Source organism: Cherax quadricarinatus, chromosome 5 (genome assembly GCF_038502225.1).
Source record: "Cherax quadricarinatus isolate ZL_2023a chromosome 5, ASM3850222v1, whole genome shotgun sequence".
NCBI lineage: Eukaryota > Metazoa > Arthropoda > Malacostraca > Decapoda > Parastacidae > Cherax > Cherax quadricarinatus.
In genome coordinates, this window is record NC_091296.1 from 738,471 (window position 1) to 757,120 (window position 18,650).

The 18,650-nt window shown below is 38.4% G+C and overlaps 1 protein-coding gene across 20 annotated transcripts in view; it reads left to right on the forward strand.

Annotated features, from left to right (window-relative positions):
• Nucleotides 1-18,650, forward strand: part of Spn (protein phosphatase 1 regulatory subunit spinophilin) — a 571,930-nt gene that overhangs the window by 508,230 nt on the left and 45,050 nt on the right. For 18 of the 20 annotated variants that reach the window (XR_008406443.2, XR_008406442.2, XM_070098757.1 and 15 more), the window contains 8 exons: nt 384-586; nt 5,790-5,810; nt 6,401-6,755; nt 8,287-8,439; nt 9,782-9,914; nt 11,136-11,275; nt 11,816-11,971; nt 18,148-18,429. Coding sequence is in view for 18 of the 20 variants with exons in the window: in XM_070098757.1 (XP_069954858.1) it covers nt 384-586; nt 5,790-5,810; nt 6,401-6,755; nt 8,287-8,439; nt 9,782-9,914; nt 11,136-11,275; nt 11,816-11,971; nt 18,148-18,429 (1,443 nt within the window). In the remaining 2 variants the exon portion in view is untranslated. The remainder of the gene's footprint in view (nt 1-383; nt 587-5,789; nt 5,811-6,400; nt 6,756-8,286; nt 8,440-9,781; nt 9,915-11,135; nt 11,276-11,815; nt 11,972-18,147; nt 18,430-18,650) is intronic. The other 2 variants (XM_070098780.1, XM_053771355.2) reach the window with 1 other exon arrangement.

Here is an 18,650-nt window from a genome sequence, read left to right on the forward strand (position 1 = left end):
GGGTACTATTGAAATGGAAAAAGTTTGTCATATGGCTGTTAATATACAATTTTTCTTATGTAAATAAGTCAATAAAAGTAGATGGTAAAGCTTGACTTCCACAACTTTCTTACAAAGCCTGTGTTTACTGTGTAGTATTCTCTGTTACGTAGTTTTTCCCTTGCACTTTGGTGTTACAGTCCTCACTATATGTTCTGGTCTGGGATAGCTAGCTAGAGACCCCGACAGTTCAGTACAACTAGATATTACACATAATGAGTCTTTCCTGCTACTTGGGTACGTACATATTTACTCCTATAATCCCGCAACACTAACTTATCATGCATTTCTTGAATTATCTTGTTTTACCTTGCAGTTCGCTTCACTCTGCTTTCCTTCCTCAGTTCTGCACCACCCCGGTAACGGTTGGAGGCTTAGCATCGGATCTGGAAAGCCATGACACTGACCCAGAACCACTGCCGCCGCCCATCCCACCTCACGGAGTGGAGTCGGGTGCCATCACGGAGGTCCATCCTGTCTCCGCCTCTGAACAGCTCGACCCTGACTTCATGACGCCTGACGAGGCACAACGGCTCCTCAGTGCCAAGTAGGTGGTGTCCTCGTCTGACCTCTCATTGACCTGCAGTTATAGTATGGATGTGCCCATTGTAAAACCCATTCACTTCCTCTCAAATTGGATTAATCCAATTTTTTAAACTAAAATTTTCATCTGTATCAGTGCATTTTTCTGAGTATCAACTTAGTTTATTTTGGCATAATATTAGTTGAACCTTTATTGTAATGCCATGCTTTACTTACTACATTCATATATATACTTCATAATTTATTTTAAATATATATTAACATATTAATCTTGCATGATTATACAGTATCCTTTTATATGTGTTAATGCTCATTGATTGACATGTAGTACTTCTACGTATACATTTTTATAAGCTACCAGTATGTAGACTTACCTCAGTGAATGTTCCCAATCTATGCATTAATCAAGTTAATGAATAAGGCATCCCCTCCCTCTCTTCACTCATATGCATGATTCAGATGATCTAGCCATTTTGTGTTTTTCTTTGAATAAGTCACCTAAATCTCTTTTACCAAGGGCCTTGATTACTTAAAGCCTGGCATACCTGGAGAGTGTTTCAGGGGTCAGTGCCCCCACTGCCCGGTCCATGACCAAGCCTCGGTATAATAGAACAGAATGTACATTCCAAATGGTACACAATTTTTCTTAACCTTCTGGTATGAACTGTACAGTGAGCCTTCAGTGTAATGAACTAAATGGAGAGGGTGTCCTTTGAGCCAAATGTATAGTATGTATAGTATGTGTAAATGTATAGTATTTTGAATGCTGTAAATGGTACAGATAGAAGAATCAGTCAGTGCTGGGAGACTGAAGGAGGAAGAGAGAAGCATTTGTTTTTTAATTATTAGTGATTAAAATACAATCTTTGGTTCTGGATTAAAAGATAGTTCATACCTTTATCAGTTACTTTAATGCAGTCAAACTGTATCTTGTGTAACTGTTAATTTAATTACTGTTTTTAAAATATCTAGGGATTAAGGAGCTAGGTGGTATAGTATTTTCTGTCTGACCTAAATATTTTTTCATTATTCAACTGACACATTACTGAAATGCTGGAGCTCTCTTAAATTTTTGGCACTCTATCAACATTACTTAAACATTAAGGTTGTTAGATATGACAGTAATAATATTTCTGTGTGACTGGTTAAAAAAGTGTAGCAGGTCTCTTAACACTAACAAGCACTTTATTTCTCTTAGCATTACCAAACACAGTTTGTATAAAAAATGTAAACATCCGTCATTGTTTGTGCAAGATTGGTATACAGTACCAACAAGATGAAAATAAGACACATGTGCAACATCTGGGTATCTTTATTGTAGACGTTTTGCCATCCAGTGGCTTTATCAGTACAAATTCCAGGACATAACTTGAAGACAGTAGGACTATATACTGAAAATGAGGTAATCCCGCCTACCAGTGACTCTGCCCTCGTCTGCTACACGTTCCATTTCCACCTGACGTTAGTATATAAGCGCCAGGCTCCTTGCTTCTGCTTCAGAATCTCCACGACTACGGTGCTCTTCGCACCTACTCCAAGGTTGAGGGACTGATTACCTCATCTTCTGTATATAGTCCTACTGTCTTCAAGTTATGTCCTGGAATTTGTATTGATAAAGCCACTGGTTGGCGAAACGTCTACAATAAAGATACCCAGATGTTGCACATGTGTCTTAATTTCATCTATCGTTGTTTCAATTTTTTGTTCGTCACTGTGACCACTTACATTTTTGTTTGTCTTCTGTTTATCCAAAAACTGTTTGCAACAGTTTTGCTTTTTTAGCATTGTCATAGAGAGATAAGGCCTTTGGTGGCATAGTTTTGGATATTGCAGGTTGTGGTTTATAGCTTCATGTGAAGGTTCTGATGGCTCAGTTGAGTTTAGGCAAGTTAGTAATAATGGTAGAATTACTGACAATATGTCAGGTAAAAGGACATGTGACACTAATGCAACATTTTATTGTGTTAATGTGTTGCTCTCCAGGAGCTTTGTCAAGCCATAACAGCTTGACAAAGCTCCTGGAGAGTGAAACATTGCCACAATAAAATGTCGCATTTGTTACACTTGGGTTCTTTTACCTGACACTTCAGGCAGATTGTTGTGAAAATGAGCACAAGAGTTGGAAGCCTCTGTATAACCTGGAAGGTAGAGTTAGTGATTAGTTTTGTTATAAGCTCTGATGTTTCTTTTCCTCAGCATGTCCTAGTCTTACAAACCTGTTACATCCTTCGAACTCTTGAGCCTAATTTTGGCCCATCTTGACACGGTTATTTCCACTAAGCCCAGTTTTCTTCTCATTCGGCCCATTTCTCATTCTACCGTCACTTTGGCCATTTGAATCCATCTTGGCTCAGCTTGATGTAGCACAGCCTGTTGGATTCCCATGAGCTTGGTTTTACCTCTGCTTAGTCAATCTCTACTTCAGCTTTCCCAATTTGGCTCCATCTCAATCAATTTTTACCTCTTAGCCTAGTTGATCGATTCTTTTTCTTCTATTGGCCAATATTTATTTCCTCTTTAACTGTGCCAGACATATTTTACCTAACTTCATCCTGTTTCTTGTATGGAAATGAAGCATTGTATTTTAGCAGTTTAACTTTATTTAAAGCCAATAAATATATTTTATTATGAATATATTCTTCCTAAAGCCAGTGTGCTCAGTTTTTCTTCAAATCAAATGATGTATTTGGTCAAATGTATTTCTCCTGAGAGAAATTTATCCTTATCAGAGACAAATTTATTCTTGTTGGAATTTCTCTCCAAATTTTAATATTCATTATGTGGTCAATTTAGTTTCCCAGTGCAAACTATTTTGAATTCAAATTCAGTTTCTTCTTCCATTCATTTTATTCACTGTATCCTCACTCCCAATTTGTATTTCTCCAATTTAGTTGAACCTTGAGCAACTGGACCGATTTTATATCGACTTGCATACGTTCCTTCCTGCTTCAATGTATCTTAGTTTATTCCTTAGGAATAAATTAAGTTATCGTTCAACTTACCTTGGTTTATTTACACTTAGAGAAAGCTTATTCATCTGTAGCCCATTGGCAGTGTGACTAGTTTGTTTTACTACAGAGCAGTTTATTCTTGTCTGATGGAATTTATTCACTGTCAGCCCACAGTGATCTTCCTCTTCAGTTCATAGTGTTTAATTTTTAATTCAGTACAAAGTGGAAGTTGTCACAGTTGCTCTTTGCCAATGACTTGATTCTTTTGGTATGTTTTGAAGAGAAGTTGCTAAGGTTGGTGGATGAATTTGGGATCAAGGTTATGAGAGCAACAAAAAAATCTTGGAAATGAAAGATTGGATGTTGGATTGGAGGAAGGGAGTTTGGAGGAAGTAAATGTGTTTGGATACATTTGGGAGTAGACTTGTCAGCAGATGGGTCTTTAAAAGGCAAAGTGAGCCATAGAATAGCGGTGGATGGCGTGTTCAGGCATCTGTGAAGACATTGAACTTTTTCTTTGGAGGCAAAAAGGGGAATATACCAAAATATTGTGTTACCAGTACTGTTATATGGGTGTAAAGCATGGGCTTTGTATGTTGTGGTGAGGAGGCTGCAGAGATGTCATGTTTCAGAGTGATGTGTGGTTTGAATTAGGAGCCTGGAGATTACAAGATGATAGGGGCTGCCAAAAGTTTAATTCAGTTAGCTGAGAAGGTGTTGCTGATGAAGTTTGGGCATTTAGAAAGGATAGAGCAGAATATGATGAGTGGAAGGAAGGAGCGGTAGGGGTCATCCCATGAATGGTTGGAGGGAGGGGCTATAGGAGGATCTGAGTGCTAGGGGCTTCAGTAGTCACCATGCTTGTGTCAGAATGTTAGGTAGGTGTGAGTGAGGATAAGTTGTTTTTATGGCTTCACGTGCTGCTGGAGTGTGAGTAAGGAACCATTTATGATATTAAAGAAAACCTGTTAACCAGACTTGAGGCTTGTAGGTGGGAAATACAGTGCCTGCACTCTAAAGGAGGGATGAGGATGGAACAATTCAGAGGGTCATGTGAAGTGTGGTGTCAGTGCACTTCTGGCAAGACAGTAAGTGACTGAATAACTGTGGAAGGGTTTTCTCTATTATTGGGGTCATCCTACCTCTGTGAGAGACTGCTGGTGTGTTAAAAAACATTTAAGCCCATTTTATTTTATTACTTATTTTCTTCTCCGTTTTTAATGGCCAGCATTATGTTTTGTTTTGTCTAGTTCCCTTAATCATGTGAGATTATTTGTCTCTTTCTCTTTACAATTTTTTTTTTTTTTTTTTTTTTAACAAATCCTCTTTACCCTTTTCCCTTGCTTATTTCCATCCTACTTTTTTAATTTTTAAAAATTTTTTCAATGTCCCATTTTGCAATTTTCATATAGCCTTCTTGGACTCACTATCTCTGTGACATGCTACCATTCCTCATTATTTAAACTTTCTCTTCTTTTATGGCATTTTATGTACCTAATTTCACCCTTTACCATACACATGTATAGTTTTCCAAAATCTAAATTTACTTTCCCACGTTTACTTTCATCTATAAATTACATTCGCCTAAATTTTTTCCTCCCCAATATTTTTTAGTTTGTTGTTAGTATCTTCCTGACCCCATATTCTGCCTGATGTTCCCAATCCCTCTAGTATCTTCCTGACCCTATGTTGTGTCTGATGTTACCAATCCATCTAGTATCTTCCAGACCCCATATTGTACCTGATGTTCCCAATCCCTCTAGTATCTTCCTGACCCCATATTGTGTCTGATGTTCCCAATCCCTCTACTATCTTCCTGACCCTATATTGTGTCTGATGTTACCAATCCATCTAGTATCTTCCAGACCCCATATTGTGCCTGATGTTCCCAATCCCTCTAGTATCTTCTTGACCCCATGTTGTGTCTGATGTTACCAATCCATCTAGTATCTTCCAGACCCCATATTGTGCCTGATGTTCCCAATCCCTCTAGTATCTTCTTGACCCCATGTTGTGTCTGATGTTCCCAATCCATCTAGTATCTTCCAGACCCCATATTGTGCTTGATGTTCCCAATCCATCTAGTATCTTCCTGACCCTGTATTGTGCCTGATGTTCCCAATCCATCTAGTATCTTCCTGACCCTATATTGTGCCTGATGTTCCCGGTCCATCTAAAGCTTGGCTTGCCACTAACAACAGCCCTTTTTTTTTTTCTTTCCATCCCTTTTCTACCTGCCTGTGTTTGACCCTTCAGCATTTTGGAGGGGAAATTCAGGTAAGTTTGATTGTTAGTTTTTGTGCTGTGTTATGCTTGAGTAGTTTGAGATGCTGTAAAGTGTAGCATATTTGTGCTCCTGCTTTCTAAAGTCTTTCATGAAATATGTAGTATGCTCTGTGTGTTATATATTTTTTAAAATTTACAAGAATAATAATAAACAGATGTAGGTGTCCCTCTCTTTATGCAGTACATGGGTTCCCAGCCATGGCAGCTGCAGTAATCTCAAAGTCAGATCATCAGAACTAAATTCTTTGTTATAGGATTCTTCATTGCATTTTACGAACTCCACTGATTGTGTAGGGTGAATTTATATTGCACATAAGGAATTACTGGTGGGAATGGGGCATTACATAAAAGCAAATTTACAAATAGCAAACCTGTATAAGGCGAGGGATTACTGTATTAATATTAACATGGCTCTGATATACTGTACTGTATTATAAATCTGTATGCTGATTTCTTAAAGTCTAGTCTCATAATAAAAAAAAATGGAATTTAAAGTACTTTGTATGAAAAATTTTAACATGTGAAAAATTTGAACTGTTTTCCTGCTATATCCTGTTATTAACTTGTTTTTCTCTGCTCAGGGAAGCCCATGGTCTGCTGTCAGATGAAGAGGCACAGGAAGTGGTTCTTCTGCTGTCACCACAGGAACAAGACACCTCCAAATGTGTACCTCCAGTGCCTCCACACCATCCAGAAGCTGTGCCCAGCGTCCCTCCACACTACGCGGACACGACTACTGCAGTGCTCCCGCAGTACACTGAAGGTGCCCCTCCTGTTCCTTCACACTACACTCCTGGTGAGGATGAGTACGACACCCGGGTGGCCTCGCACTTTGATCCAACACTGACGTCTCCCCTCAGTCCTGAAGATGCGCCGTCAGAAGCAGATTCTTCGGAAACATCTGGGGACGTCTATCAAGTGTCTCGAGTTAAAGAAGTCAGTTGATGATTATATTTTACTTTTTTATTTAATTTAATATTAGTGTAGTGTAAGTCTTTTAATCTGCTCATTCAGCTACATTCTTCTCCCTCCAGCACTCTTCTTTCTCTTCCTGGTCTTCTCCTCTCCTTCCTTTTGCTCTCTACTCCTTCCCTCCTGCTCCTCTTTCCACCTGGTTCTCTAAGCAATCAAAATTTTATTATGACAAACAAATACAGGTAGTAAATTGTTAAAGTTAACAATTGTTTGCTATTATTTATTGGAATATAATTAGTCTTAATTTAGTTAATACTGTACAGTATTAAGTTTCTCTTTTAATTATTTTTGACTTTTAGTCCTCAAATTACCAGCCTATCCACTGGTCTGAATCCTAATCACTCCAATCAGTCGTTAACATTCTCAGCAAGTTACTTAAAAGGGACTAAAGCTAGAGCTTGTCACTGGCTGCTGGTCAGGTCTGGATTCTCTGCAAAAAATCACGGTTGCGTTGTTGTGCTTCTTCACAAAAGTTCGCAGTAAATCTTGCTGGATGACCCCTGTGACTCTGTGGTGCAGCGGCTAGTATTATCGGCTGCTAATTTTAACACTAGACTATACCACTGCCAATCACTATATCATTACATGTGTTAAGTGTAGATTCTGGTAACCAAATACCACACAGTCGAACACCACTAGCTTAGACTCGTTAAATCTGTTCGCTGGGATCGGTTCTCAGGAGTAAAACCAGGAAGTCTACCTTCTCTTCAAAATCAAAAAGTTTATTTCCATAAAATTCTGTTTTAGTTTCTAAATTTTGGCTTAATTCATCTTCTACTTTTTAATTATTATCATCATCGTTGTCATCGTCATCATCATGATGGGGAAATGCTAAACCCTTAAGTGTCATACATCATCTGGAGATGGAGAGGTAATTAGGTTTGATCAAAGGAAACAGAGTATACTTTTTACAAATCTTTGATGGGTTTCAAGAATTTTATTCCTGTGGCCTAGCCTTGGGCCAGGATGCCTGGTGTTTGGTCAATCAGGCTGTTACTGCTGACAGCCCACTGGCCCACACATCCATCACAGCCTGGTTGATCAGTGCCTGGGAATTGGGAGGGAATCAGGTTTGATCCAAGAAAAGAGAGGGCAGTTCTAATTCCTTGGTTTCAGAGTCCTCTCAGCATCAAGCCACTCCCTCTTCCTTCTCTTCTTGTAAGGAAATGCTGCAGAAACTGAAGCTCTGTCAGTACATTAGTTCTTTACATGTTATTGATGTAGGAATTGAATTTGCAATCCATTTCCTTAGATTGAACCTAATTGCCACCCAGTTTCCTCAGGCGCTGTACGGCCCCCTACATGATTAGTGATCCCTTAAAGATCAAAAAAGTCACAATGCCGTGACTGGAACAATACACAAATAACTCATACACAAGAGAAAGAAACAGATGACAGTGTTGCAGTCCAGCTTGGGCCTCACGAATGTAATAATGATGACGATTATAATAATATGTTATTAATGTCTTTTAACATAACCACTGAATTTTAGGTTCTTGTGGAGGATGGAGTTCACTATTTGGAAGACGGTCACTTCTGGGTTGAAATTCCTGGCCTACCTGACGAGGATGAGGATGAGGATAACGACCCATCTATGCCATTCCATCCTCACACAAAGCTGACCTTCTCAAAGGACCCTGTACAGGTTTGTTAATATATGTAGAGATTTTTTCCTACTTAAAGTATGAGAAGAAGGTATTGAGCTGATATAGGAGGGTGGAGCAGGTGTCATATATGAACAAGTGGAATTAGTCATATAGCGTAACCTCAAAGAACTGCCAGATGAACCAGATTTGAGATGGCTGTGTAGGACTGTGGGTCACAAGCAGCAACAGCCTGGTTGATCTGGCAATCAACAAGGCTTCTTCTACATGGGTAGAAGAAGCCTTAAATCTGTACTCAAGTATGTCACAGAAATGCTTTAGCACCAGTATTTTTTTTTCTGCGTAAACCAAAAGTCAAGTAAGAAAGCATGAGAGAGAGAGAATGAGACTGGTGGTGAAACCTGGCTGTTATCTGTTAGTGGGTTTTGGGGATTATCTTCCCCATGGCCCAGTCTCAGACCAGGCTTCCTAGATTGGAAAAGAAATATTACAGGATAAATAATTATTAAGAAGCACATAGAAAAGTATTTAAGTAGAGGTTTGTAAGATTTACTTGCCATCTTACTGAGGCTACATACTGTACTTAGAGACACTGAAATTATGCAGTTGGATCATTGAGTGGCAAATGTGGTTTTTCTTATTTAGGTTACTCTGGTGGGAGATGAGCAGTGTGCTAATAAAGTAGTAAGGTGAAATGATAAGGAAGCTCTATGTAGGGATTCAAAAGGAAATATAATATGGCAAAGCTAATTCATGTCAGTCTTTTAATTAAAAAGCAGGACATTGATCTAGAGTAACTTTCCTACCAAGACAGGATGACCCAAAGGGGATAACATATTCATCATTCCATCTTCTCTAACAGTTGTTTTCCCAGTAAAGACAATGTAAAAAAGAAGGAAAGCTTTTGCTGCTGCTGCCTTTTTTGGGTCGTCCTGCCTCGGTGGGAGACGGCCAGTGTGTTAAAAAAAAAAAAAAGAAATGTACTGCCTCTAACCTTTTCCATACTGCAACATTAAGAAATTGCATATGTAGATATGGACTTCCACAATATAGTACATCCCTAAATAAGTTGCACCAGTTTACCATGTATTGCACACATTGGTGTAGTTGGCCTTGATTTACCAACTTTTCTTAAAAAAATATGGGTGGGAATGTTACATTTCACATGGTCATTTGAACTGTGATCTTCACACTTCTTGCAAGGCAGTGTTAAATGAGTATTGGTGAATGCGTTTTCCTTCTTTGGAAATGGCCGATGTGGTAAATAAAACCACATAACGAGTCAGTCCTTAATGGCAGAGTTTTGTTATATTAATGTATTTGTGTAGCCATGAACTCTCTGAAGCTCAGAATGAGAGCCCATTACATTTGTATTTTTTGCAGGTTTTTAGCACATACTCAGTAACGGAATATGATCGTAAGAATGACGATGTCGATCCTGTGGCTGCGAGCGCTGAGTACGAGCTGGAGAAGCGCGTTGAAAAGATGGATCTTTTTCCTGTTGAGATTGTTAAAGGTTAATACATCCATTTTGAACTGCAATTCCTGTTTATAATCTAGTGCATAAAATGTGAATGTATAAATTAAACTCCTTATAAGTTTAAATTATTTTAATCATGGAGAAGCTCTAAACTTGTATGGGTTCATAGTGCCTGGGGCATGTGAGGTATTTGGTTTAATCTGAAGGGAAGAGTAGTTTCAGTTCCTTAGATCAAGAGTCACTACAATCAAGGCATCTTCCTTGTGAAGGACACTTGTGTAACAAATTAATGTTTTAGATATTCTTTCAAGGTGGATTCCTTGATGGTGAGATGCTCTTGATACCAAAAATTATAGGTATGCTTTCCTTCCTTTGATATGAGCTTAATTGCATTTAATTCCTGAGGTGCTATGTTTTCCCTGAGGGTTTAGTGTTTCCCCATGAGCATCATAATATAATCAAGACTTAGAAAGTTTTATAGTGGAACGCTCTACAGTAATATAAATACTCTGTGCTATATTGTGTTTCATAATTGCTGAAAAAATACTGCAAGTTCTGAATAATTTGCCTAGAATTGTTAAAAGTTAAGTTAAATTATTTGATCATAGTTTTCTAGCTATTCAGAATCTGATGATACTCTAGGATATTAACAGAGGTGATTCTTGACATTTGCAGAAGAGCTTTGCATCCCAGTTTTGTCATCTAGTAGTGCCAGTAACAAATGGTACTTGTTTGTTTATTTATTAAATGGAATGACAGTTTTTCATATTTACATAAATAATGTAGAATGCAAGAAAAAACGGATTTGTCATAGTAAGTGTATATAAGATGAAAAGCTGACTCCAGAGAAAAATGATGGAATCAGCAAATAAATCAGTGAATATTTTTCCTTGTCAATCCTTTAGTTTGCAAGACTCAGAGGTTAGAAGAATAATATAAGATTTAGATATATTTTGTGCCCAGTGCTTTTGCACTGGAACAATAGTCATTGAAAATAACAGTAGCTAAGCTTGTGGTATCCTCTCTTCAGTGTTTAGAGTATCATAAAATTGTTAAATCTTTAGTGGTTGTAGGACCTACTACATCCTCTTGTAAACTATTCCATTGATCATCCATTCTGTGAAGAAAAACTTTGTAGCATCATTTCAGCAGCTCTTCCTCCATAGCAGTTTATAGTCTTAAGGAATCAAGAAATACTGGAGCAGAAAATCAACACTACTCTTTTTCAAAATTTTTATACTGTACAATGTTTGGCAGGTGAGGGAGGACTTGGTCTCAGTATCATCGGAATGGGTGTTGGAGCAGATGCTGGTGTGGAGAAGCTGGGCATATTCGTGAAGACCATCACTCCAGGTGGTGCTACAGAGAGAGATAGAAGAATACAGGTTAATGACCAGGTATGTTTACCTTGGGAACTGCATATATCTTTTATACAAATGTTATGCTTGTACTATATCATAAATAGTATTAAAACTGCCACATATATATTTTTAACAGTGAAAATACTTCGCTACATCTTACAGTAACTTATTACTGTGATAAAGTATTGACAAAAATGATGTTGATAATATACTACATAAAAAAATCTTGTTGAAGACCTGAACTCTCAGGAATCATAACAGCGCATAGGAATTGGGAGTTAATCAGTCATGTTCAAAGGAGGGGGACATTTGCTCCAATTCCTTGGATTAAAAACCCTTCAGCAGCAAAGCCCCCCTTCCCCCTTATTTTTATTTTGAAGAGAGTATTGATTGTAAATATACCAGGTATCACCGTGAAGTGTTTTAACAGGGAATGATCACTTATAATTATCATTAAACCAGAATATAAATTGTAAATGTAGATATCAGACATGGTAATTCTTGGCTTTTATAAATTTCTTTTTAGCAAACTATGACATGATCATATACCACATTGTTTATTCCAACTTGTTGCAGATCATTGAAGTTGATGGCAAGAGTCTAGTAGGAGTAACTCAGGTATTTGCTGCATCTGTCCTCAAGAACACCAGTGGTCGTGTTCACTTTCTTATTGGACGTGAGAAGGACCCTGAAAATAGTGAAGTGGCCCTCCTCATCAAACAGTCACTTCAGGTATCTTGTTCTACACACTAGAATTCTCTTATGCATTTACTAAGTCTCCTCCACTTAAGGGCAGGGTAGTGGGGAATGCATGTATGTACTCGCCTATGTAGACTTTCTAAATTGTGCTTAATGGAGAGTAAATATAGCTCCTGGCCCCCCCACCTTTTAACAGTTAACTGACTGGTATGACCCCTTCCCAGACCATAATGATTGTATCAACCTGTTTATGTGAATCCCTGTATAGATTACATTCTATACACTTACAAGCATCGAGGCCCCAGATGAGCCTGGCCCAAGGCTGGGCTCTATGAGTAGAAAAACTAGGATCACAAGTTTCTCTTTTATGTGCAAATTATTTGTACATTGTTCCAGTCTTGGTATTGTGCCTTTTTGTACTTTAAGGCACCATTAACTAGTGTATAAAATGTTCACAGTACCCTTATTACCCTATGGGTAATACAGTACATGGGGAGGTAATTAGTTTTGATCCAAGGAAGGGGAAGGTAATTAGTTTTGATCCAAGGAAGGGGAAGGTAGTTCCAGTTCTTAGGATTAAGGCACTTTCCCCCAGTCTTTCTCTCTAGGAGACACTGATAAATAATAACCAGTACAAGCTACGTTTCTTTACACTCTCAATTCTCTTATGAATAATAAGAGAGTTCAGACTATTTGACTAAACTGCTGTGCCAGAATATCAATATTGGTGGGTAATGGCTAATGTTGCTGTTTTTTTTTTTTTCCAACAAGTTGGCCGTTTCCCACCGAGGCAGGGTGACCCAAAAAAGAAAGAAAATCCCCAAAAAGAAAATACTTTCATCATCATTCAACACTTTCACCACACTCGCACATTATCACTGTTTTTGCAGAGGTGCTCAGAATACAACAGCTTAGAAGCATACACATATAAAGATACGCAACATATCCCTCCAAACTGCCAATATCCCAAAACCCCTCCTTTAAAGTGCAGGCATTGTACTTCCCATTTCCAGGACTCAAGTCCGACTATATGAAAATAACCACCCAGGGAGGTACTACCGTCCTGCCAAGTGAGTGTAAAACGAAGCCTGTGATTGTTTTACATGATGGTAGGATTGCTGATGTCTTTTGTCTGTCTCATAAATATGCAAGATTACAGGTATGTCTTGCTACTTCTACTTACACTTAGGTCACACTACACATACATGTACACATTTATTTATACACACTCATCTGAGTTTTCTTTGATTTTATCTTAATAGTTCTTGGTCTTATTACTTTTCCTTTTATATCCATGGGGAAGTGGAATAAGAATCTTTCCTCCGTAAGCCATGCGTGTTGTAAAAGTCAACTAAAATGGCGGGAACAATGGGCTAGTAACCCCTTTTCCTGTAAAGATTACTAAAAAGAATAAGAAGAAGAAAATTGTTGCTGGTATTAGTCTAAATTGAGTATCGATATCTTTCTTTCAACACACCGGCCGTATCCCACTGAGGTGGGGTGGCCCAAAAGGAAAAACAAGTTTCTCCTTTTATATTTAGTAATATATACAGGAGAAGGGGTTATTAGCCCCTTGCTCCTGGCATTTTAGTTGCCTCTTACGACATGCATGGCTTGCGGAGGAAGAATTCTGTTCCACTTCCTCATGGAAAGTATCGGTATCTTTTTTTTTTTTTTTTTTTTTTTTAAAAAAGTCGGCCGTCTCCCACCGAGGCAGGGTGACCCAAAAAAGAAAGAAAATCCCCAAAAAGAAAATACTTTCATCATCATTCAACACTTTCACCACACTCGCACATTATCACTGTTTTTGCAGAGGTGCTCAGAATACAACAGTCTAGAAGCATAAACATATAAAGATACACAACATATCCCTCCAAACTGCCAATATCCCAAACCCCTCCTTTAAAGTGCAGGCATTGTACTTCCCATTTCCAGGACTCAAGTCCGACTATATGAAAATAACCGGTTTCCCTGAATCCCTTCACTAAATATTACCCTGCTCACACTCCAACAGATCGTCAGGTCCCAAGTACCATTCGTCTCCATTCACTCCTATCTAACACGCTCACGCACGCTTGCTGGAAGTCCAAGCCCCTTACCCACAAAACCTCCTTTACCCCCTCTCTCCAACCCTTTCGAGGACGACCCCTACCCCGCCTTCCTTCCCCTATAGATTTATATGCTTTCCATGTCATTCTACTGTGATCCATTCTCTCTAAATGACCAAACCACCTCAACAACCCCTCTTCTGCCCTCTGACTAATACTTTTATTAACTCCACACCTTCTCCTAATTTCCACACTCCGAATTTTCTGCATAATATTTACACCACACATTGCCCTTAAACAGGACATCTCCGCTGCCTCCAACCGTCTCCTCGCTGCTGCATTTACCACCCAAGCTTCACACCCATATAAGAGTGTTGGTACTACTATACTTTCATACATTCCCTTCTTTGCCTCCATAGATAACGTTTTTTGACTCCACATATACCTCAACGCACCACTCACCTTTTTTCCCTCATCAATTCTATGATTAACCTCATCCTTCATAAATCCATCCGCCGACACGTCAACTCCCAAGTATCTGAAAACATTCACTTCTTCCATACTCCTCCTCCCCAATTTGATATCCAATTTTTCTTTATCTAAATCATTTGACACCCTCATCACCTTACTCTTTTCTATGTTCACTTTCAACTTTCTACCTTTACACACATTCCCAAACTCATCCACTAACCTTTGCAATTTTTCTTTAGAATCTCCCATAAGCACAGTATCATCAGCAAAAAGTAACTGTGTCAATTCCCATTTTGAATTTGATTCCCCATAATTTAATCCCACCCCTCTCCCAAACACCCTAGCATTTACTTCCTTTACAACCCCATCTATAAATATATTAAACAACCATGGTGACATTACACATCCCTGTCTAAGACCTACTTTTACCGGGAAGTAGTCTCCCTCTCTTCTACACACCCTAACCTGAGCCTCACTATCCTCATAAAAACTCTTTACAGCATTTAATAACTTACCACCTATTCCATATACTTGCAACATCTGCCACATTGCTCCTCTATCCACTCTATCATATGCCTTTTCTAAATCCATAAATGCAATAAAAACTTCCCTATCTTTATCTAAATACTGTTCACATATATGCTTCAATGTAAACACCTGATCTACACATCCCCTACCCACTCTAAAACCTCCTTGCTCATCCGCAATCCTACATTCTGTCTTACCTCTAATTCTTTCAATTATAACCCTACCGTACACTTTTCCTGGTATACTCAGTAAGCTTATTCCTCTATAATTTTTACAGTCTCTTTTGTCCCCTTTCCCTTTATATAAAGGGACTATACATGCTCTCTGCCAATCCCTAGGTACCTTCCCCTCTTTCATACATTTATTAAACAAAAGTACCAACCACTCCAACACTATATCCCCCCCTGCTTTTAACATTTCTGTCATGATCCCATCAGTTCCAGCTGCTTTACCCCCTTTCATTTTACGTAATGCCTCACGTACCTCCCCCACACTTACATTCTGCTCTTCTTCACTCCTAAAAGATGGTATACCTCCCTGACCAGTGCATGAAATTACTGCCTCCCTTTCTTCCTTAACATTTAAAAGTTCCTCAAAATATTCTCGCCATCTACCCAATACCTCCATCTCCCCATCTACTAACTCCCCTACTCTGTTTTTAACTGACAAATCCATATTTTCCCTAGGCTTTCTTAACTTGTTTAACTCACTCCAAAATTTTTTCTTATTTTCATTAAAATTTCTTGACAGTGCCTCTCCCACTCTATCATCTGCTCTCCTTTTGCACTCTCTCACCACTCTCTTTACCTTTCTTTTACTCTCCATATACTCTGCTCTTCTTATAACACTTCTGCTTTGTAAAAACCTCTCATAAGCTACCTTTTTCTCTTTTATCACACCCTTTACTTCATCATTCCACCAATCACTCCTCTTTCCTCCTGCCCCCACCCTCCTATAACCACAAACTTCTGCCCCACATTCTAATACTGCATTTTTAAAACTATTCCAACCCTCTTCAACCCCCCCACTACTCATCTTTGCACTAGCCCACCTTTCTGCCAATAGTCGCTTATATCTCACCCGAACTTCCTCCTCCCTTAGTTTATACACTTTCACTTCCCTCTTACTTGTTGTTGCCACCTTCCTCTTTTCCCATCTACCTCTTACTCTAACTGTAGCTACAACTAAATAATGATCCGATATATCAGTTGCCCCTCTATAAACATGTACATCCTGGAGCCTACCCATCAACCTTTTATCCACCAATACATAATCTAATAAACTACTTTCATTACGTGCTACATCATACCTTGTATATTTATTTATCCTCTTTTTCATAAAATATGTATTACTTATTACCAAATTTCTTTCTACACATAGCTCAATTAAAGGCTCCCCATTTACATTTACCCCTGGCACCCCAAATTTACCTACTACTCCCTCCATAACATTTTTACCCACTTTAGCATTAAAATCCCCAACCACCATTACTCTCACACTTGATTCAAAACTCCCCACGCATTCACTCAACATTTCCCAAAATCTCTCTCTCTCCTCTACACTTCTCTCTTCTCCAGGTGCATACACGCTTATTATAACCCACTTTTCACATCCAATCTTTATTTTACTCCACATAATCCTTGAATTAATACATTTATAGTCCCTCTTTTCCTGCCATAGCTTATCCTTCAACATTATTGCTACTCCTTCTTTAGCTCTAACTCTATTTGAAACCCCTGACCTAATCCCATTTATTCCTCTCCACTGAAACTCTCCCACCCCCTTCAGCTTTGTTTCACTTAAAGCCAGGACATCCAGCTTCTTCTCATTCATAACATCCACAATCATCTCTTTCTTATCATCTGCACAACATCCACGCACATTCAGACTTCCCACTTTGACAATTTTCTTCTTCTTATTCTTTTTAGTAATCTTTACAGGAAAAGGGGTTACTAGCCCATTGTTCCCGGCATTTTAGTTGACTTTTACAACACGCATGGCTTACGGAGGAAAGATTCTTATTCCACTTCCCCATGGATATAAAAGGAAAATTAATAAGACCAAGAACTATTAAGATAAAATCAAAGAAAACTCAGATGAGTGTGTATAAATAAATGTGTACATGTATGTGTAGTGTGACCTAAGTGTAAGTAGAAGTAGCAAGACATGCCTGTAATCTTGCATATTTATGAGACAGACAAAAGACATCAGCAATCCTACCATCATGTAAAACAATCACAGGCTTCGTTTTACACTCACTTGGCAGGACGGTAGTACCTCCCTGGGTGGTTGCTGTCTACCAACCTACTACTAATATCGGTATCTGTAGGTATTAAATAATTTTGATGATATCCATATTGGTAATTTTCTTATGTGTGAATGATGGTGAAAGTGTTTCTTTTTTGGGTCACCCTGCTTCGGTTAGAGACGGCCGGCGTGTTGAAAAAAAAAAAATCCATATTGGTATCAGTGGTTATCAGCTAATATACACTAGATGGTATCAGTATTGATCTAAGGTTAAGTTTTAGTATTGGTATTGGCAAGAATTTTGGTATCTCCCCACACTGATTAATTGTATGTATATACAAGTGAGAGTAACAAAAACTAGTACTGATATACAGAAGCCTAGCTGGAGTTGAATCCAGAATTAAGTATTTGTATAGTATATTGTGGAATGTTTGTTGGCATCGTCGCTTTTACAGTATTCACTGTAATGTAAGGAGCAGAAAAAAAGAAAATTGGATTTGGCAGCTTTAATTTGATATACTATATAATTGTATGATTTTTTTTTTTTAAAGTTACTTTGTCATGGTCACCTTGCTATGTATAACTTGTAAACTTACAGCCAACTTGTAGTATTAACTCTCAGACTAACAACCCTTTCTTGTTGTCAGTGATATTTCCATTCTTAGTCAATAATACATCTATAACAATACATTTTCTGCATTAAAATATGGAATATTTACTGAAGCAGCAGCACAAGAATTTTCAGTCTTGTGATTCATTGTATCCATAATTTAACAATTTAAAGAATAGTTAATTATCTTAACATTATTAATATTTTATTGGTATTTACTAATAGTTTTTATAACTTTATTTAAGGGTCGCCCTGCCTAGGTGGGCAACAGCCAATGTGTCACTAAAAATAACTTTATTTAATAGGCTGATCGTGAGCGAGAGGAGCGCCGCCGAGCATTGGGCGGGCCAGATTATGACCCTCACACAGGTCACGGTCTCTTCGACCCCTTGTCATCGCCTTCGGAAGAAAACTCCCGCTCAGAGGAAGCGTCTATGCAACACAACTACTCTTCGTACCTGGAGGGAGGCTCGTCCCCCACCTCGCCTGAAGCCACGTCTCCGCCTCCAGAAGTATTTGACTTGGAAGGCGACACGGACACTTCACCCGATAATGATGTTGCTATGCTTAAGTTGAAGTTGAAGGAGGTTCGTGAGAAAATATCTATCTCTTCCCTTACCCACGTAAATAGTCTTAGTACTCACACTTAAAATTATGTACAGTATTGATATTATTATAATCTTGGAAGTGCTAAATTCATAATGGTCGTTGAGAAGCTGAGGACTATGAATCATTAGTGTTGATCCAAGGAGAGAGATTATTATTATTTTATTCAGAATCCATAAGGGTAATATAGTGCCTGAGGAAT